General features: G+C 43.3%; 2 protein-coding genes across 2 annotated transcripts in view; one reads left to right on the top strand and one right to left on the bottom strand.

Moving 5' to 3' along the window:
• The window catches only part of ZFYVE26 (zinc finger FYVE-type containing 26), an 88,571-nt gene extending 81,448 nt beyond the window's left edge, over positions 1 to 7,123 (top strand). The window contains exon 43 of the transcript XR_013556057.2: positions 7,021 to 7,123. The gene's annotated coding sequence lies outside the window, so the exon portion shown is untranslated. The remainder of the gene's footprint in view (positions 1 to 7,020) is intronic.
• On the bottom strand, positions 2,098 to 11,559 carry RDH12 (retinol dehydrogenase 12). Its single transcript, XM_060627419.3, has 7 exons — positions 11,455 to 11,559; positions 9,452 to 9,570; positions 8,808 to 8,963; positions 8,038 to 8,142; positions 7,027 to 7,236; positions 5,105 to 5,294; positions 2,098 to 2,945 (listed from the first exon to the last, which is right to left on the bottom strand). The coding sequence occupies exons 1-7, from the start codon at positions 11,520 to 11,522 to the stop codon at positions 2,843 to 2,845; spliced, it is 951 nt and encodes a 316-aa protein (XP_060483402.1). The 5' UTR covers positions 11,523 to 11,559; the 3' UTR covers positions 2,098 to 2,842.
• Between the last annotated feature and the right edge of the window lie 10,284 nt (positions 11,560 to 21,843).

Raw genomic sequence — 21,843 nt, 5'->3', positions numbered from 1 at the left:
CAAAGGATTCCAAACACACATAATGTAAAGATTCCGTGTATTTTTAGGAACAATCTTTTGAATGTGTTAGCATTGTCTCTCTGAAAAAGATGTCCCTCTGAAAAAGAAGACTCCAATTTAATAAAAATGGCTATACTTGAATGAGTGATAGTGGAGGAACCCAGCCTTGGGAGCGGGTTTACTCACGAACCGTGTACCACCAATACCAGTGTTGCCTAGATGTGGTAATTGGAACCAACTCTTTGTAGCTCATACCTGGTTTTGTTTCTTCTACCTACAGCCAGCCCCCTCTGAAGTGCATAAGTGTCCCACCCCAAGCCCACCCCTCTTGCTTCAATGTGCCAATGCTTATTAGTGCTTAAACTAGCACACAGGTGGGAGTCCTTGCTCTCATACCCATTGTCTGCTTGTTCTCCTTACTGTGCAGAGAGCAGCTCTGCACGCTTGCCTTCCACAGCCCACACTCCTGCTTTTTGGTTTATGCTTGTTCCTGCAGCCGAGAAGAGACATCCAGGATCATCCATGCCCTGCAATGCTCTTCACCAGCCTTGCCTCCTACCCTTGCGTGACCTTTGGCTGTTTTGTTTTGTTTTTTTCCTCTCTTTTTTCCCCTCCAGTCTTCACCAGGCTTTTCATCAGACCCAACAGCCTATGAGCACAGACTGTAGGTCCCAATAGCAAGCATATATTGGTTGCTTCCCTAGTACTCTCCCCCCACCCACCCCTTTGCCCCTTCATGTTCCCAGATTTTTCCTTGGAATTTTTTGCTTCCCCCACCATGGGAAGCAATACAGCATAGCAATTAAGAGAGCAGATCCTGGAGTCAGACTATGGGGGGGGGGGGGGGGGGGGTCCATTCCACAAATTATCAGCTGTATGAACTTTGGCCAACTACTTAACTTCTCTGTGCTTCATCAGTAAAATGGAGATAAAAATAGAGAGTTCGTGTGAGGGCAGCTAATCCTAATTAATGTAAGTGCTGTATGTTAGCTACTATTCTTCCCCATTGGGTGGGGATGGCGGGATGGCCCCCAGCTCAGGTGTGGATAATGACTGACTTAAGCCAATTAACATAGCCCATCTGTAGTATCCATTCAGGCCAATGAGGCACAAGGAGATTTGCTGGGGCTTCAGGAAAGAAAAGCTTCCTCTTTTTTTCAGGACCATTTCTCTTTCCCTGATTTGCACAAACCAACTGTAAGAAGACATTTGTGAGACAACGAGGGAAACTTGAACTCCAAGAATTAACTTATATTCAAAAATTATTACTGTTCTCAGGAGTGAAAATGGCATTGTGGTTTTGTAAAAAACAAAGGTTCTTATTTGGATATGCACATTATTTATGGGCGAATGTACAATGTCTGGAATGTGCTTGAGAATATTCCATGTCACCTCCAGAAAAAAATGTCATGGAGGAAATAGACAAAAAAAGATTGGCAAAAGTTACTGTTGAAGCTGGATGATGGGTAGGTACATGGGGATTCATACTACTTGTTACATTTTTATCTACTTGAAAATCTAGGGAATAAAAAGGTTTTTTGAAAAGTCTCCTTGCTATGGAAGGAAAGGGTATTTTTGTCATCCAGAGGCCCTTTGGATGCTTTAAAACTAGAACCAATAACATGATTTCCTGTGTCAATTAGCTGACAGATGGGGCACATCTGCACCTGCCTCTTCTTGGTGAACTTCAGCACTTGAGAGAAGCAGCAGGTGGCCCGGAAACACAGCATAAGAGAGCAAGGGAGGCGAGGAGAGACATCAGCTGCGATTTTTGGTCAAGGGTTTATGAGGGCTTGGTTTTTCTAAATCTATGTATCAAACTAAAAGAAATCCTATATTACCTCTGACCTTAATCTGTAGGGGATATCAGCATCTGTGTGATTTAAATCCCTTCTGTTACATGTTCTGTGATAAAATCGGAGAGCTGGAAGAAACTGGAGAAAATACCCAACTGAACCATCTTATTTTGCACTCAGATGTGATATTAGAAGATTATGGTTGGTTGGGTGAGATACTACTCACTAAACTAGAAGACTGGCTTCCCCACTTTGTTGCATTTCTCCCTTGCTACCCTGACAAAATAAATAAGGCAATAAGATGAATGCACAGACTTTATTTTCTCTACAAATTTAGGTAAAGGCAAATTTGTAGAAGGAAACTATCTACATGTTCAAAAATGAGAAAGCCCAAACTTACTCAGTATTATATGTTAATTATATCTTAATAAACCTAGCAAAAAAAAAATTTTTTTTTAACTTCTTAAAAAGAACCAGAAAGAGAAAATGGGAGGGCCCAGCTTCATGCAGTGGCTCCAGGATGATCAGAGAAAGAAACTAAAGTTGGCCAAGGATTAGCCATGATTTTCCTGAGTTGGTCCAGACTCCGGAGTTGTGACTAGTATCTCAAAGAGAGATCAGTCCAGAGTTTGGGTCTATAGTCCCTGGAAATACAGTGTATAACGCTGATGCTCCTGTCACCTCAGCTGAGCATGCTTGCTGGCATTTCTGGTATTGGTGAGGAAACTGACCTAATTTTCCAGGCTCTTCTGCCATCCTTGTGCCCAGCCTGGCATCTGTGCAGCCCTCCTGCCTGGAGAGGGCAGCTGACTCTGCAAGCCTTGGGGAAGAATTCTCTATAGGTGTGAACATCTTGTGCCATGGAACAGCCTCACAAGAGAGTTGGGTGTGCAAAGTTTTCCAGAAGAGACAGGAGAATCGGAGCAGGACAGGATCCTCAACAGCAGCCAACCAGGAGGACAACCCTTCAGAACTGGCCTTTTCCTTGGTCCTGTTTCAGTATGATGTGGACTAGGCCTGATAAAGCTGTGGCTCTTCCATCAGCACTACTCCCACTGGATTCCTAGAAGCTCACAGCTGACATTCCACAAGCGCTCAGCTGTTTCGTTATCTCGGGCCCTTGGAGACACCCAGGTCCTCTTGCAGTCACTGGAGGGCAGAGAAACAGCATGAACGTCCAGGAGTGGAAATGGACAGTCTGGAAAAGTTTTTGGCCTCTTTATCAGAATATATTTCTTTTTTGCTTTAAAAATGTTTTTTTTTTTAATTTTATTTTAGAGAGGGACAGAGAGAACAAGCAGGGTGGAGAGGCAGAGAGAGAGAGAGAGAGAGAGAGAGAGAGAGAGAGAGAGAGAATCCTAGGCAGATTCCATGCTGAGTGCAGAGCCTGAGTAGGGCTTGATCCCATGACACTGGGATTATGACCTGAGCCAAAATCAAGAGCTGGATGCTCAACCGACTGAGCCACCCAGGCGCCCCCAGAATATATTTCTAAATGTATAAAATATTTGGATGAAAAGGAACTAATTGTGTTGAAATTCAGTTTTGAAATATTTTAAAAACAGGGGCGCCTGGGTGGCTCAGTCAGTTAAGCGTACGACTTCAGCTCAGGTCATGATCTCGCGGTTGGTGGGTTCAAGCCCCACGTCGGGCTCTGTGCTGACAGCTCAGAGCCTGGAGCCTGCTTTGGTTTCTGTGTCTCCCTCTCTCTCTGCCCCTCCCCTACTCACACTCTGTCTCTCTCTGTCTCTTGAAAATAAATAAATGTTAAAAATAATTAAAAAATAAATAAAATGAAATGAAATAAAATATTTTAAAAACAGTCTTCGTGGTAAAGTGATCCACAGGCTCCTTTGTTAATGTGCTCTGTAACAAGAGCTAGTGCTGGGGCTGACAGCCACCTGCTTGTAAAGTGGCAGTGAGCAGAAGTGACATCGTGAGACACCTGCAACAACTGCCAGGGGATGTGAAAATACTTAGTTTTATTGGTGACAAAGTCACAGGTATCCCTGCTACTCTAGAAGGTGATGGCCGACATTGGTTATCAAAGTGAAATGTCAGATTTCAGATGGAGATTAGTGAAAATGAAGATGTAATTACCTTCCTGTCCAACTTCACAGACCCCTTGAATTCTATCCATGGACCCACTTGTGCCCCATGAACCCCAGACTAAGTACCCTGTTCTCTTTTGGAGGGAGCAGGGGACTGGAAGCTAGACAGATTGGGAGGTGGGGGCAGAACACAGTGTTCATGGTGTTTTTCTTTAAATAGTATTTTGTTTTGGGGGTGCCTGGGTGGCTCAGACAGTTGACCATTCAACTCTTGATTTTGGCTCAGGTTATGTTCCAAGACTTTGGGTTCAAGCCCTGTGTCAGGCTCTGCACTGACAGTGCAGAGCCTGCTTGGGATTCTCTCTCTCCCTGTTTCTCTACCCCTTCCCCTGCTTATGCTCTCTAAATAAATAAGTAAATAAATAAATAAATAAATAAACAAACAAACTTAAAAAAAAGAAAAGATTCTCTTTCTCTCTCTCCCTGACCCTCTCCCCCACTCGTGTGCACACTCTCTCTCAAACAAACAAAAAAAAAAGAGTACCAAACACTTTCAAGAGCTTAAGCAACATTAGCTATTATTTATCCATTCTTCTACTGTTGGACACTGAGGTCATTGCCAATGCTTCATTTAATAAATGGTGTACCAATCAGCAGCTTTCAGCAAACAGGAAAGAATAGCAGACTGGGATGGTTCAAGCCATGGAATGGGAAGGAGACTGAATCTTGCCCTTCCTTTTATTCCCAACATCTGAATTCCCATTGAGTTTGTGGCAAGACTCAACAGTGAAATGTCTATTTCTGTTATTCCAACAGATAGTACCACTCTTGGCAGCATTGGGGGACAATGGGGAGAGGTGACCTTGCCCCAGTGCTTTGTGCTAAGTTGTATTAAAGAATGTATTAAAGAAGTCAGCCAAAAACTTCAAGGAGGAGAAAAAGGATCCAGAGGAAGCCCTCTGGATGTTCTTTCCAAAGCATAACCAACAGGGACAGTCTGACGGCCCTCAGAAAGCCACAAAACTTACTGAAAATGTGGCACACAGTTATAAAACAGAACCATAAAAGCAGCTCTTTTCAAGTTTCTAATGTAAGCTCCCTTGGAAAAGTAACAGCATTTGGTGTGCAGGCCCAACCTAAACCTGGATTCCATTATCACGCACAAACTTGGCCACTAGGGCAGGGTGCAGAGCCCAGGGAGCCCTGTGCCTTACCACATACAAACTGGTGGAGAAAACCCGTGCCGCCTCCACACACCTGAAGTACTTGCCACTCAATGGCTCCAGGCCCTCAGCCAGAGCACAGTGCAGGCTGGTCTGTGCCCCCTCCCGTGCCGACTTGACGAAGGGGGAGAAGATCCGCCAGAGCAGACACAGTAGAAAGGAGTGCCGGATCAGCTCAGAGCTGACCACGCCTGGGTGCACAGCGTAGGTTGTGACCCCTGTGCCTGGGGCAAAGAAAGCACAGTTAGCCCAGGGACACATCGGAGCCCAACAGTTCATCTCCTGTGAAAAAAATGCACAAATGAGAAGGGACTCAGAGAACAAAACCCCGGGTTCAGAAGGTACCTCTCCCAGCCAAGTAGAATCTATCTCTTCCAGAAACATCTATAGCCTTCTCAGCCTTCTATGTTCCACAAGGAGTTCTTGATTGAAGATCCTTCCATTTGAATGCCACTTTTACTCTGTGGCTTAAGTATTAATAGTAGAAACAACCACATGTAGTAGTAGGAAGAGTAGTAGGAGTAGTAGTATCAATTATGGATAGTAGTATCTTTGAAATTTCTATAGAAGGAGCTTAGGGGAAGCGACTTGTTGGGAGGTAGGAGGCTGGAAACTTGTTTTGAGCTGTAATTGTTGAGCAAGCACATTTTATGGGGAGGGTACTTTGAGGGGTATTGATAGAGATAATGGAGGTTAACATGGTCCCAAGACACCACTGGTACCTCTACTATCTTTAGTACTTATTATGTGCAAAGGCTATGCTGCCTGCTTTACATGTATTATTTCATGTAATTCTCCATGAGTCTTGTAAGGTGCCCATTTACAGTTGACATAACTGAACTCTTGTCACAAAGAAGTTGAGTAAATTGCCCACGGTCATACCTAATAGGCTGCAGGGCCAAGGTCTGAACTCTGAGGAAGAATAAAGAGCATAGACTCTAGAGCTAGACTATCTGCATTTGAATCCTGGCTCAGCTAGGAAACTTTCTTGGTCAAGTTTCTTAATATATCTGTAGTGAGATATATCTATCTCTTTATTTGTGGAGTGGGGGAAAATAATAGCACCTACCTCATAAGTATGTTGTATTAAATGAGTTTAGACATGTATAATATATGGCACACACAAAACTCTCAATTATTATTGTCATTATTATTGTTTCTTCTAATAATTACCCTATTCTTCTACCTTCTGTATTCTGATAGTAAATACCATTGTTCCCAAACTCTGGCTTATTCCCTGTGGCAAATGGTCCCCCAGGTTTGCAGATGTCAAAGCCAGCAGCTCAGCAAAAACTTCAGGGGAGCACAGAATCATAGGATTAAGTGAAGCCTCGCCTCATTTTACAGCTGAGGGAATGAAGTCAGGGGAAATTAAAGGGACATGCACATATACACAGGTGGATCATATGTGGTACACCAAGAGCTCAGACCCAGGGGGCCAAAATCCAATCTGGTCTCTCTGACTCTAGGTAGAGGCAGCCCTGTAGCTTAGCTCACCATGTGAACCTCAAGGCAAATAGCACACACAGAAGGAAGCACCCTGGATTTAAACCAGAGTACCCATGTTCCAGTCCTGACTCCTCCACTTGCCATGTAACCTTGGGCTAGCCACTTCTTGAAACCTCAGCTTGGATCCATAAAATAGTAATAAGAGTACCTGCCCTGCCTATTACAAGAGGTTGCTGTGAAAAGTCAAATAGGAGAAAAGATGTGACATAAATGAAAGGTAACTTTATAGAATCCTAACCCCTGTTCAATTTTAAGTTTCCCAGGAACAAGAATTATTTTTAGTCTGTTTATGACCTTGTTCACCTTAGTGTGTAAAGCTACCATTGAAATGCGCATGTTTGATACCTTGACTTCACAAGTTTCTGTGAACCTCTAATCTAAACAGAACCTCTAATCTAAACGGAAGTCCGTTTGCCATCTTAACCCTGGCCCTTTCTCCAGACTTACCTTGGAGCCTCCTGGCCAGCTCACGAGTAAAAAGCACATTAGCCAGCTTGCTGTGGCAATAAGCGAAACCTCGGCTATAGCGCTTCTCACCCTGGAGGTCATGGAAGCGAATCTTGCCAGCGTGGTGGACTACCGATGACAGGTTCACCACCCGTGAAGGAGTGGACTCCTTCAGCCGCTCCAGGAGCAAGTGGGTAAGAAGAAAGTGGCCTGTGAGGAGAGCCAGCAGGGGAGATTGAAGAGTGGGGTGACAGCTCAGGCTTAGGGGTGGGAGCTGATGATAGGACTTCAGCATTAACTCCCTATCTTCTGGGCATGAACAAATTTAGATGCTGTGATAACTCAGTGCAAATCAGAGTGAGTGGATTCCTCAAGGCAAGGGCCAGAGCTAGACTATAGGCAAGGCAATATAGACTTGATCTGTATTTATTTGTCCCTCTGCCCTGTCCCAGTCAGGAGAAATGCCTCCTGATGGCTTCCAACCACCCTCTGGCCATGATCACACAACTGAGGGCCCAAATACATTTATGTACAGAAGGAAGGATGGAATAGTAAGGTTAAAGTATTTGCCTTTACCAGAGAACATGTTCCATGAACTCCTCACTAGAGCCATGAACCCTGAACCCCAGCCTTATTCATACCTCAGACCCTCAAGATCTGCCTCCTCTGTAGCCTACCCCTTGACTTGCTTGGTCCTTAGTTATAAATGTGACCCCCTCCAGCCAAACACAGATTCCTGCACCCTGCATGCCTGGCCCTGCATGGGAAGGCTTGCACTACCACGGCCCCATCCAAGAATGACATTCTTCTTCCTGGTGTCTCCAAGTTTTGGGGCTTCTTAATGGTATAAGTAGGAGGATCTCACTTTTTGTACTGGTCAGGAGAAGGATAGTAAACAAAACCCCCAACTCTATGAAGCTCACTAGAGATTCTCAGTAGTGGTATAGGGTCATCTCCCTACAGAAAACAAGATGGGGTTTTCTTGCTTTCCAGTCACTCAAAAATACTTACCTAGGTGGTTGACTCCCAGGTGGGTTTCAAAGCCATCAGCTGTCTTAGAATATGGACACATCATCACCCCTGCATTGTTGATCAGAATATGGAGCTGCTTTTCCTCTATAAAGTATAACCAAGGAGACCCTGAAGTTAGCAAGGAGCCCACTAGCTGCCTGTTGTAATCCTGAGTATTTGCTTCTTTCCCTTCAACCTATCTCAGTGATATGCAATAACCACGGTCATTGGATTTCTAAATTTAGTTATTGATATCTGCCTGGACGTTCATTCATTCATTCATTTAGCAAATGTGTACTAAGTACTAACTCTGGGCTAGGCTCACTCAGCTATGCGCTGGACACCCAGTCATAAAACAAGACAGACATAGTCCCTGTCTTGCATGGATTTCATAGTCCTTGGTAAAAGGTAGTCATTTTCCAAGAGACTGGAACATTCCAAAATGTTGGCAGCAGCACAACTTCATTTAGTGCCTGTGGCACAGAAGGTTGATTCTCAGGATGAGAAAAGAGAGTGGCATCAGGGCCACACCTTGATGCCAAGGTGCAAGCCCAGACAGAGAGCCCAGCATTCCCATTGCTGAGGAAAAAGATGATAAGGATCCTGCCCAGCTTGTCCACCACCAATTCCTTGCCCTGCTGGTTCATGTGGCAGAACCTGTCCAGTGAGATCGATGGTGGTTCTGATGTAAAGGTCACAGATGATACAGGGTGGAGCAATCAGTCCCACACCCAGTTTCCTGCTTTTCTGTCTACTCACAGGGGCCTTACCTGCTAGAAAGCCCTCAGCAAAGGCTCGGATGGATTTGGTATCAGATAGGTCCAGTTTCCGCACCAGCACCTGGGAGTTCTTTGTATCAGCTCGGATTTCACTGGCTGCAGACTCTCCCTTCAGTACATCTCTGCAGGCAATATATACTCTGGCTCCTGGGGCCAAAACAAAGACAGGGCAACATGTTCAAACCCTAGGCTGAAAAAGAGGATGTGAGCTTGAGACCGGTGGACAGAACATTCTCCTAGCCATCCCTAAACAGTGAGTGGCTATATTGCCATCTCAGGGTTCTCACAAGTGAACTACTCAGACCCTTTGCTGTCAGCTTAACCCTAGGCTGGGAACCCTGGCTTTTACACTCTGGTATTTAATGTGGCTTGGTATCTACCTTTAGAATAGCTGATTTGAGCAATATTTACATGGACATCATTATTTCCCTTATACAATAGGGAAGGAGAAGGGAAGAAGGTTTGTTTAAGGGTACAGAGTAAGTTGGTGCCAGAGCTGGACTTGAATCCCAGGTTCCTTGAATTTCTGACCAGAACCTCCAAGCCCAGGAGGAAAGACAAGGAAATGTGGACAGAATCCCCAGTGATAAAGGCAGGAGGCACTGTCCTATGAACACAGAAGGGGAAGGACTTGCCTCTACGAGCGAGTTCTCTGGCCGTCTCCTTGCCAATGCCTGTGTTGGCGCCAGTGATCACCACTACCTTCCCAGGAAGTTGCACATTTGATCTACAAACCCCACCAGCAAAGAACTTCCTAGAGGCAAGGGAAACAAAAGGAAAACAAAAGCATTCATGCATTATCCTTCCCAATTCCAGACTGAGATCAACATAAAATCCATCCATCCTCAAAGAGAAATTTCTTTAAGTTGTCGTCAGGAGACCCAAAAAAGTGAATCTTTAGGGGACACTCTTTTCCCACTAGGTATCCTGCTCATTGGCTCAGGTTGTAAGATCAAGTGCCCAGAAACTACAAATGATCATTTGGACGAAGTGAATAAGTGCTCTTGAGCCAGGGCCAACGGAGACCTTCCTTGTTAGATAACACAGATACCTAGCTTTTATCTCTAGAGGTTCCCAGAGGTCAGCTTCCTCCTCTAACCTGCATTCAAAACATATGCATGATGAGCATTAGTAGAATCAATGGTCCTGAGCCCTAGGTCTTCAATAAGCATCAACAGTGAGTAATTGATTAACAGCACTTCAAGAGTTCCCATATACATATATGGCTCTTGGGCTGCTTTCCAGTTTTAGAGAGCTGACATCTTCAGAGGCTTTCTGCCATCCTACTAGAAATTCCATTCTAGCCATCAGCACACAGACAGAAACCTCTTTTGTTCAGACATCTGTACAGAGAGCATCCTTTCACATAAAGTTGACTTGACAAGTTCTGAAAAAGAGGGTGGGAACAGGGGAGAACTAACATTTCCTAAGCATCATCTGACTGGCACTAGGCACTAGGCTAGGCACTTTCCATAGAGAACTTATTTTATTTTTATTTTTATTTTTTTAACGTTTATTTATTTTTGAGACAGAGAGAGACAGAGCATGAACGGGGGAGGGTCACACAGAGAGGGAGACACAGAATCTGAAACAGGCTCCAAGCTGTCAGCGCAGAGCCCGACGCAGGGCTCGAACCCACCGACCGCGAGATCGTGACCTGAGCCGAAGTCGGACGCTTAACCGACCAAGCCACCCAGGCGCCCCTAGAGAACTTATTTTAATCCTCTCATTCTGTTAGTATTCCCCTTTTACAGAGGAGAAGACGGGGGTCAAAGAAGTTCAAGTCATTTGCTAATGGTGGCAAAATTAGAACTTAAACCTGGTTTCTATGCCAGGACCTAGAGCAACACTCTGTTTCTGATGTGTTCATTTATCTTCTTTATTGTCGGCATTTTTTTAAATGTTTATTTATCTTTGAGAGAGAGACAGAGCACAAGTGGGGGAGGGGCAGAGAGAGAGAGAGAGAGAGAGAGAGAGACAGAATCTGAAGCAGGCTCCAGGCTCTGAGCTGTCAACACAGAGCCCGACAAGGGGCTTGAACCGTGGATCATGAGCTGAGCCGAAGTCGGATGCTTAACCAGCTGAGCCACCCAGGTGCCCCTATTGTCAGCAATTTTTAAAATTTTCACTCAGAAAGCACATTTCTTTGACACCTCCAGAAATCCCACAGCAGAAAAGCCATCCCAAATCATTAGTTGAGGGTAGTCTCAAAGGTAAGAGAGTTTGTTTCCTTTGCAAAATTTCTGGTACTTAACAATGAATCTTTCAGCAATGACCTCCCATGGTAACCCAGCAGGGCAACCTTGAGTAGGAGCAGTGAAGAAAGGACATAGAGACCTTCAGAGAAACCCAAGGGAATAAAGTGATAGAGCAAGCACTCCTACATTGATTGTCTGTCATAGAGTCAGCTATGCACTAGCATCAGAATTTAAACCAGCCCCTTCTCTCCCAGCCCCAGGTGCTTCCTTCTCAGTTTCATAACTACCTCCTTCCTGCTTTCTCTGCCCTGACTTTCTTTCCCTCAGTCTCCATCCCTTTCTCTTCTTTCAGCAGCTGAGAACTCATCTACTTACAAGCTCTGTGGCTCCCAATCCAGGACTTTGCAAAATATTCCATGAGTTACTGAATTAAAACAAACCTGATGGATGGAGCTATCACATACAGGAAAGAAAGGAAGGAGGTGAGCAGTCCCAAGACAACCAGCATCTTTTCAACTTCTTTAGTTGCTGCCGCTTTAGCAAAAGCACCTTAGACTCCAGGTCTGGCTCAAGCTCCTGGTCTAACTCCAACTCCTGGCTGCTTCACGCTGCCTCTCCTCCTCTAGTTCCTCTCACTCCTGGGCACTCAGCAGCAGCAAGGCTCTATCTGAGCTTAGCCCAGAATCCTATTTAAATCCGAGCTGTCAGAGCACAGCCTGCTGGGAGATGTAGTTCTCGGGGAAGAAGATGGAGGAAAGAGCAGTACTTCAAACTTACTGGCAAAGGGAATGGGGGAAAACTAGAGCAACTACCGGCTAACTCCCCACCCTCGGTTATTTCTCTTATTTAGGGAATGTGTTCTCCCAACCACGCCCACCTCTACTCCTGCAAGACAGAATATTTTTAACTTTAGCAACAGACCCCATGACGCTTGGAATACAAGTGTGATTAAAATAGAAAAGAAGGGGGGGCGCCTGGGTGACTGAGTCAGATGAGCGTCCAACTCTTGATTTCAACTCAGGTCATGATCCCAGGGTCATGGGGTCATGCTCCACATTGGGCTCTGAGCTGACAGTGCAGAGCCTGCTTGGGATTCTCTTTCTCCCCTTCTCTGCCCCTTCCCCGCTCACTCTCTCTCTTTCAAAATAAATAAATAAACATTTTTTAAAAATAGAAAGAGAAGGTAGAACCCCCCAGAAGAATAGTGAAAGAAGTCAGGAGAGTGGTCTCCTTTGGTGGGAAAGGGATAGAGACTGGGAGGGGGCATGTTGGGAACCTCTGTGGGGATAAGTGTTCTGTTTTTTGAGATGGGTACTGGTTACAGAAGTGTGCTCATTTTGTGAAAATTCATTGAGTCAAATGCTTGATTTGTGCACTTTTCTGTGTTTTATGTTATGTATCAATAAAGTTAACACATACGTGTACATACCAAGGAAAGAGTTTCAGTGCATGGGCTCTAGAGTGGACTTCCTGGTTCAGATCCCAGCTGATCTACTTACAAGCTCCATGGCCCTGGGTAAGTTATTCAGTTTCCTCACTGTGCAATGGGCATGGTAAAAAAAAAAAAAAAAAAAAAAAAAAATATATATATATATATATATATATATATATATATACTTGTTTTTAAGTATTAATTAAAGAGATAGAAATTTTGAGACAGAAACTTGCATATAGGAAACACTGTAAAAGAGTTGGCTGTTTTGATTAACTGTATTGATTCCTGTCTCCTTTGCTATCCCACTTGCTTTACTCATGGGGTGAAGGGCAAAAAGGGAGAGGTTGTGAATGGGAGTAACATTTCAGTTGGATGCTATTAAAGATGAGGGAAAACACAAGACAAAAAGCTAGCAGATATTCTCAGAGCTCTCTGGAAATGTGTGAGAGGGTGGGAGGAGGGTTCACAGCCCTTGCTCACTCAATATCCCTCTCCTGGATGGTACAACAGGCAAGGAGTCAGGGTACAACGATACCCAAGGTCAGGGTACAACGATACCCAAGAGTCATATCCTGGTTCTGCTCCTTCCTTTGAAGCCAGAGGAGGCTCCAGGAGGATGCACGTGATGAAGAAGAATCCTGTGGCAGGCAGGTGTTCACTCCCTCATTCATTTATTTAACATATACTTACTAAGCACCTCTTGGTGTCAGGCATTGTGCCCAGTATCCTGAAGACACAGTTCCTGCTCCTTGGGAATCTCATGGGCCTGATGAACAGAACAGATCATTCCAAGGAGGGATCTCTCTTGACTCCCATGTTGCCTCTCTCCTTTCCTTCCACGTCTCCTGCTCTGGCTCCAGTTCACTGCATCCACGTCAGCTGCAGAGCCCTCAAAGTCCAAGAAGCCCCTGAGGAGATCTTCCCACTGGCACTCTCCAGGGCCCCTCTCATAGAAGTTGATGCCCACTGAGCCAGCATGGTCCAACTGATTGGGCAGTCTTTTTCTGACACACCCAGGGACACTGGGTCTGCAACACCTCACAGATTTTATGTGAAAACAAGATCTGTTGGTGTTTTATGCTTACAGTCCTTCCTTCCCTATGAAATCAGGGCCAGGATCAGCCAGAGAGACAGACCCAATGCCATACTACACAAGGGAAAGTACATCTAATGATCTCAAATCTGGATACCTTTGAACTAATGTTTTCTGGTTCCCCAGTGCTACTGAATCAAACCCAAGATCTTCTGCATTTGGGGAGATGATATTCAATTTATCCAGAATTATGGAAATACACAGTTTGCTAAACACACACACATTAAATATTATAATCCTAAGACCACCTTTCAGTGATTGATTAGTCCCACCAAATGTTAAACTGTGTTACAAAGCAATAATAATTTAAATAGTGTGGTGCAAGTGGGAGAATAGTCAGACAACTCAACGGAACAAAATGGAAAGCCAAAAAACAGATCGAAATACATGTGGAAATTTAGATATGATAAAAGCACTATTTCAAATCAGTGTGTGGGGCAGGAGCGAGATAGATTATGTAATAAAGTATTACACTACCTAGGTATCCAGCTGGGGAAAAGTCAACTTGATACTTATCTTACTCTTTACATCAAAATTTCAAATAGACCAAAGATGAAACTACAAAACATGGAACCATTAATGTATTAATAAGAACCATTGGACAAATTTTAAAATAATTTTAGAGTTGTAAGACCCTTTTAATAGGATAGGAAACCCAGATATTAAAAAAAGAAAACAAAAAAAATCTTCATGACAAAAACTACCATATATTAGGCGAGACAAAAGAGAAACTGGTGGAGGGGGTGGAATATCACAACACATATTGCAGACAAGAGTTGAATTTATTTAGTATTTAAAGAACTCATACAGATAACTAAGAAAAAGAATAAACAACCCCACTGAAATAACAGTTTGAAGAACAGGAAATACAAGTGGCTGTCCAACCTCACTCAGAACAAGAGAGATGCAAATTAAAATTACACTGGAGCTACTTCTCACTTAACAGATTGGCAAAGACCAAAAAAATTATAACATGGTCCACTGATGACAGCATGAAAAAATAATGATGGACTGCTAGTGGGAGAGTTGATTGTTACAGCCTCCGGAGAGAAGTGTGATAACATCTAATAAAGGAAAGCATGCACCTGTTGACCTGGACATTTCACATCCATTTATTGATAAGGCTGTTATTGCAGCAATACGTATATATAGCAAGAGCTGGGAAACCTAACCGTCCACCAGAGTACAGCCATACAATGGCTTTTTTATAGCTATAAGAAAACAATAAACACTTTTTAAACATATGGATAATGGAACAATCTTTGAGACAAGTTAGGTAAACAATCAGGGAGGACGACAGTGTTTATAATATCCCACCATTTGCTTAAAAAATGGAGGGACTATATGGGCATATTTGTTTGTATATGCATAGACTATCTCAGAAAAGATAACAAGAAATAATAGATAATGATAGTCACTTCTAAAAGGACAGGGGGACTGGAGGAAGAAGCTTTTCACCAAATGTACCCTTTTGTACCTTGTGAACTTATAACCTATGGCTTATTAAAAATTAAATTAAGTTTTTGAGCAAAAAGATCCAGATGACTTTGAAACACCTTACTGGTTTAATTTTATTAATCATTGCAATACCACAAAACAAAGCTATTTCTCAAACCAGCATGGAGACATTCTTAAACATGTGTTGCCACATAAGCAAAGCCATTATTATGACCTTCATCACTGTAATCGACATTGTAATGATTACCTCATCATTGTAATCGACGCCAAAGGACCATGGAGCAGTACCTGGTTTTTAGGAACTTTCAGTCTGAAACAGACATAGATATAAACCAGAGAGAGAAAACAGGATGAAAATACCAGAAGACCCAGTACAGAGCAGATCTGAAGTTCAGGGATGAAAAAGCACTCATCAGTTGCAACACCACTGAGAAGGGCCCTCTTCCTACCCCTGGCAAATCACAAGTCAGAAGATAACACCATCTTCCATGGCATGCTATGAAGCTGGGAAGCTGCTCCATGATTTGACCTTTGGTCCGAATTTAAGTGGAGTCACTGCACTGGCTACCTGGTTATCCCTGTGCTGATTACTCTAGAAAGGAGCCTGTTATGAATTAGAGTGGGAGAGGGGCAGCTGGGTGACTCAGTCAGTTAAGCTTCTGACTCTTGATGTTAGCTCAGGTCACAGTCTCAGAGTTCATGAGTTTAAGCCCCACGAATCTGTGCTGACAGCTCAGAGCCTGCTTGGGATTCTCCCTCTCTCTGCCCCTCCCCTGCTCTCGCTCTCTCTCTCTCTCTCTCTCTCTCTCTCAAAAAAAAAAAAAATTAAAAAATAATCGGAGCAGGAGAAAGAACTCTTTCTCTCGTTCCCCTCCACTAGTCTTAAAATCACAGATTCTGGAAGGTAGGCAAGTAAAAGGTCACAAATCCATTCCTACTGCAAATCATCCCCCACTTTCCTGAAAGGGCTCATGCAGTGCCACATAGATATTTCCATTTCCAGTCATAAGGAGCTTGCTGCCTCCTCCCATGTCCCTATCCCAAACTTCACCAAAATGGAAACACATATTTGTATTTGTTTTATCCAATAATAATGATTGTTCTTTTTTCTCGATTTTAAAAGGTGAAATAAACACACTATCTTTCCAAAAAAGAAAGGAAAGGAAAGGAAAGGAAAGGAAAGGAAAGGAAAGGAAAGGAAAAAAGTTTGCTGCTAATATGTAAGTTCTATTGATTTTCCCCCCATGGGTCAGTGATTCTTACCTATAGCAGGCAGTGTTGACATTCCAGACCAGATAATTCTTTCTCATGAGGCTGTCCTGTATATTGGAGGATCTGTGGCATTCAACAGTAGATACCAATAGTTCTACTACTGCCATGTGAGAACTAAAATGTCTCCAGACATTGCCAACTATCCCCTGGGGGACAAAATCCACTGCCTTCCAGGATGCGCCTTCACTATAACAGTATGATAAAACTTGGATTAGAGCACAGTAATGCCTTTGACTCAGCTGGAATCTAACCAAGCTAACCTGCTAATCTGGTCAGTCAGTATGTTAACTCTTCAGGGCCTAGGGCCGCTGCCCATCTCCAAATTCTTTTGCCCTTCAAAACTTCATCTTCTCCCAGCTTAGTTCTGTCTACCTCTTTTTTTTTTTTTAAGTTATTTATTTTTTTAGGTTTATTCATTTTTCAGAGACAGAGCGTGAGCAGGGGAGGGGCAGAGACAGAGGGAGACACAGAATCTGAAACAGGTCTCAGGCTCTGAGCTGTAAGCACAGAGCCCTACGTGGGGCCCGGACTCACGGACACTGAGATCATGACCTGAGCTGAAGTTGGACACTTAACCAACTGAGCCACTCAGGCGCCCCCCCCTTTTGTTTTAATTTTTGTTTGAGAGAGAGAGTGCAAGCAGGGGAAAGGGGCAGAGGGAGAGAGAGAAAGAGAGAGAGAGGGAGAGAGAATCCCAGGAAGGCTACATGCTCAGTGCAGAGCCCAACATGGGGCTCAATCCACCACTCTGGGATCATGACCTGAGCCAAAACCAAGAGTTGGACGCTCACCTGACTGAGCCATCTTAGGTATCCCTGAACACGAATGTTTATAGTGACTTCATTATCGTCAGATGAGTCAGCAACTTCCTGGACCCTGGGTCCCTTGACCTCCTCATTTCCAAGAACCTCCTCCCCTCCCTCATCCCGGACCTTCAGTCTGTCCACACCAGGAACCATCCACCTCTAACGTACTACATTCAGACCCCCCACCATTCTACAGCACCTCCTACTCACTTAGCTCTCTTGTGGCATGAATCCCAACACTGCGGTTTTTTAGCACCAGGAGTACCCCCAGACCACTATAGCCCCTCCTGTCATCACTTCCTTAAATTTTCCAATCGAGATTTCACTCTTCACTTCAGTCATTCTCTTGCCAATATCCTTGGCCTCCTGGCCCTCTTGTCTTTCTGTCCCAAGAGCCTAATAAAACCTCAATTCTGGATGAACCATCCATCTGTCTGCTTTGTGCAGCTGGCTGATGCGGGCTGCTCGAAAAAAATCACATCACCTTCCATGTTGGTGCCATTATAAGTACATAGCCACCAACACTGCCCAGGGCCTCCAACTAAACCGTCAATCCTTTTTTTATTTCCCTAAACCCCACTAACCTAATCTCCACAGTGATTTTTTCACATGTGCACTCCTCTTCTTAAACTTCTTGCCTACCCCCCTCAATTTCAGCATGTGTTCTGGCCTCTACACACACATATACACATATACATACATACATATATACATACATACACATATACACAATTAGGACCATCAGAAAGAAAATTCTTTTATACTCTGCTACCACGCTCATAAATCTTTGAATTTATGCTTATCACATCTTTCTCTCCTCCTAAGATGAATTTCACTCCATCTCATCCTCTTCTGCTTTCTTGGGGACCCATTCTGTCACTTATCTTCTATCTCCCCATTCAACTTTTTCCTCTGTGCTCTTTAAAAATGGTCCTTCCATTCCACCTCCCCCTTCTGATAGGAACCTCTTCTCTCCTTCCCAGCTTGATAGAGTTGTCAATACTTTCTTACTTTCTACTCAGCCCTCAACCTATTCCAATCAGGGTCCCACCGACCACTTCTCTGAAACTGTACTCCACAACGTCACCAATGACGACTATGATGCTACATCTAGTGGACACATTTCAGCCCTTATCTTGCTTAACTTTTCAGTACTATGGCACATTTGAATACTTTCTATTTTTAACAGCTTTATTAAGGTGTAATTGATGTGCAATAATCTGCACATGTTTAAATTATACACTCCAATGAGTTTTGACATTTGTGTACACTCATGAAACTCTCACCACAGACAAAACGATGAATCTGTCCATCACCCCCAAAAGCTTCCTCATTTTCTTTGGTATAACCTTCCCATCCCTCTCCACTTCCCCCATCCCCAGGAAGCCACTGATCTGTTTTCCATCACCACAATCTATGATCCACATTTTACACTTTCTAGAGTTTTATATAAATGGAATCATACAATATTCACTCTTTGTTGTCTGACTTCTCTCATTCAACATAATTATTTGGAGATTCATTCAGGCTGTTGTGTGTGTTGGAAGGCTATTCCTTCTTTTATCTGAGTAATACTTATTTCATTATGTGGGTATAGCATCATTTGTTTATCCATTCAGCCTGTTGATGGGACATTTGGGTTGTTTCTTGGTTTTGGTTATTGCAAATAAATCTTTTATGATCATTCACACACAAGTCTTTGTATGAATAAACTTTCATTTCTCTTGGGAAATTACTGAGGAGTCCTATGATAGGTGTATGTTTAAATTGTATTTAATTTTGGAGAATGCCTGGGTGGCTCAGTCGGTTGATCATCCGACTTTGATTTCAATTCAGGTCATGATCTCATGGTTCGTGAGTTTGAGCCCCATGTTAGGTACTGCGCTGGCAGTGCGAAGCCTGTTTGAGATTCTCTCTCTCTTTCTCTCTCTCTCTCTCTCTCTCTCTGCCCTTCCCCGTGCACTCTCTCTGTCTCTCTCAAAATAAATAAACTTTAAAAAATTATATTTAACTTTAAAGAAAATTGACAAACTATTTTCCAAAATGGTTGTACCATTTTACATTCTCAAAAGCAGTGTATGAGGGATGCCTGGGTGGCTCAGGTCCAGCTAAGTGTCCAACTTCGGCTCAGGTCATGATCTCACAGTTCGTGGGTTCAAGCCCCGCGTTGGGCTCTGTGCTGACAGCTCAGAGCCTGGAGCCTGCTTCGATTCTGTGTCCCCCTCTCTCTCTGCCCCTCCCCTGCTCATACTCTGTCTCTCTCTCAAAAATAAATAAACATAAAAAATTTGAAAAAAAAAGCAGTGTGTGAGAATCCCACTTGTTCCACATTCTCATCAATACCTGGCCTGGTCAGTCTTTTTTATTTTAGCCACTATAGTAGATGCATGGTAGTATTCTAGTGTGGTTTTCATCTGCTTATCCCTAATGACTAATGATATTGAGCATTTTGGGGTGTGCTCATTTGCCATCTGCATATCTTCTTTGGTGATGTATCTGTTCAAATCACTTGACAACTTTAAAGATTGAGTTATTTTCTTAATCCTGAATTTGGAGACTAAAAAAAACATTCTGACTACAAATATTTTATCAGATATGTGATTTGCAAGTATTTTCTCCCCATATTTGGTTTCTTTTCATTATCTTCCAAAGAGCAGAAATTCTTAATTTTGATGAAGTCTAACTTATCAATTTGTTCTTCTTTGGATCATGCTTTTGGTGCTGTTAAGTGATATGTCTTGAAATAACTTTTTAATGCATTCCATTACACCACATTCCCCAGATTCCTTCCCGTGCCAGTTACCAATTTATAGCCTCTCAGCTCCAATTCATCCTGATTGCCTGCTCTGTAAAAGTGGAAATGGACACTTGAAATAGGTTTTTCTTTGCTATCTGGCATAATGTTAAACTTTGTCAATAGATGGCACTAGTGAGACATTGCAGGAGGAAAGGGGTTTGCTTCTTCTTTCTGCTAGCTGCACAGGCTTCTGCAGCAAGCTGGGCTCCTGCAACACGAGGCTCTTGCGGTGCACACACCTTCTCTCTCGGCACTCAGTGGCCAGCAGCTTCCTTTTCAGGGTTTTGGAACAGAGCTCCTTCAGTGAGACACCTCCCTGTAGACAGCTTTCCCTGGCACTGTACACATTGAATTTCCAGCAAATTCCACAGGTGTAGCACCACAGCAACGTCTCTTGCATTCAGAATTCAGTGCACTGTGCCTGTCCTTCTCCAGCAAGGTCTGGGAGTGAAGGCATCTCTTCCTTGGGGGCGCTATTTCAGCCCCAAGTGGTGGCTATTTTATATGATATTGTATTATTTCTATTACATCTGCTATTAAAATTTTAAATTATTATATTTTATTGCTCTTTTTTAAATGTTTATTTACTTTTGAGAGAGACAGAGAGAGAGACAGAGCATGTGTGGGGGAGGGGCATAGAGGGAGACACAGAATCTGAAGAAGTATTTTTGTTGCTCTTCTAATCTTTAGAGTTCTCTTTACTTCTTCCTAGCCCACAGGTTGGCAAACCACGGGCTAAATACAACCCACTGCTTGTTTTTGTAAATAAGTTCTATTGGAACATGCTCACTCATCTACATATCATTTAGGGCTGCTTTTATGCTGCAACAGAGCGTAGCTCTGAGTAGCTGCAACAGAGACCATAGGCTCCCAAAGCCTAAAATATTTATTTTTCTTTACAGAAAAAGTTTAATAACCCCCATATTTGCCAGTTCCTCATTACTCTAATCTCCTGTTATGGTTCATAATTCTTTATATTAAACTTTCCCTGTTCAAATTACTGTGTGGTTTCTCTAATCTCATTGGACCCAGTCTAATACCTTATCAACCTCTCTGTCCATTTTTCAGGATCCATTTTCAGGCTCATCTTCCTCTACCTATTCCATAATGTTAGTGCTGCCCCAGACCCTCCTCTCTACTTTCTGTCATCGCTTCTCTAAGCCACTCATTTGCTTACCCATCTTCCATTATTGGGTTTAACCAATGGTTTTTAATCTGGGTTCTGTGAATGAAATTTCATGCAAATTTTGTATGGATGTGCAAATGCGCATACATATGGGGAGGAGGTCTCCAGCCTCATCTTTGGGCAACATGGCTTAGTAGTTAAGGGCACAGACCCTGGATACACCTTTCTTAAGTCTGAATCCCAGTTCTGTCACTATGGCCTGGGATAATTTATTTAACCTTGCTATTGCCTCAATATCCTGGTTTGTAAAATAGAAAAAAATGTAGTCCTACCTCATAGAGTTATTGTGGGAATTAAGGTAGTTAATTTATAGAAAGCACTTGGATAGGGCCTGACACATAATAATTACTATTGAAGCATTGGCTATTATTACTATTTCTAGCACTCCCTCTGGCCCCTGTGCCCCAGCTAGACCAATGCTTTCCATTGCTCTGGTGCCCCTGCTTTCTCAGACTCTAAGCTCTCCAGTGGGCTTTTCCCTCTGCCCAGAGCACTCTTGCCTATATATTGTTTGCCCACTAGCTCCTGACCTTCCCTCAGGCCTCAGCTCAAATGTTATTTCCTCAAAGAAGCTTTTCCTGATCTCCAGACTAGGAGAGGCTTCATGCTATGATCCTTGTTGTTTCCTTCATGAGATCATGTTGTTTCCTTGCTTGAGTTCATGTTTCCCATGAGTTCATGTTGCTTCATGTTGTTTCCTTGTTGAGATCCTTCATGCTCTGATGCTTTCCTTGTTTTCCCTCATAACCCTCATCATAATTTATTCAAGGTGATCCTGAATC

This window comes from Panthera onca, chromosome B3 (assembly GCF_046562875.1).
Source record: "Panthera onca isolate mPanOnc1 chromosome B3, mPanOnc1 haplotype 2, whole genome shotgun sequence".
NCBI lineage: Eukaryota > Metazoa > Chordata > Mammalia > Carnivora > Felidae > Panthera > Panthera onca.
This window is presented reverse-complemented; position numbering and strand designations above follow the sequence as displayed.

Bases quoted from the DNA above. Each gene is read 5' to 3' on its own strand.
- RDH12 (XM_060627419.3), bottom strand. From the start codon at position 11,522: ATGCTGGTTGTCTTGGGACTGCTCACCTCCTTCCTTTCTTTCCTGTAT. The intron at 7,237-8,037 runs GTAAGTATTTTT...CTCTCCTCACAG, and splicing joins CCTGGGAGTCAACCACCTAG to GCCACTTTCTTCTTACCCAC. The intron at 5,295-7,026 runs GTAAGTCTGGAG...TCTTTGCCCCAG, and splicing joins GCTGGCCAGGAGGCTCCAAG to GCACAGGGGTCACAACCTAC.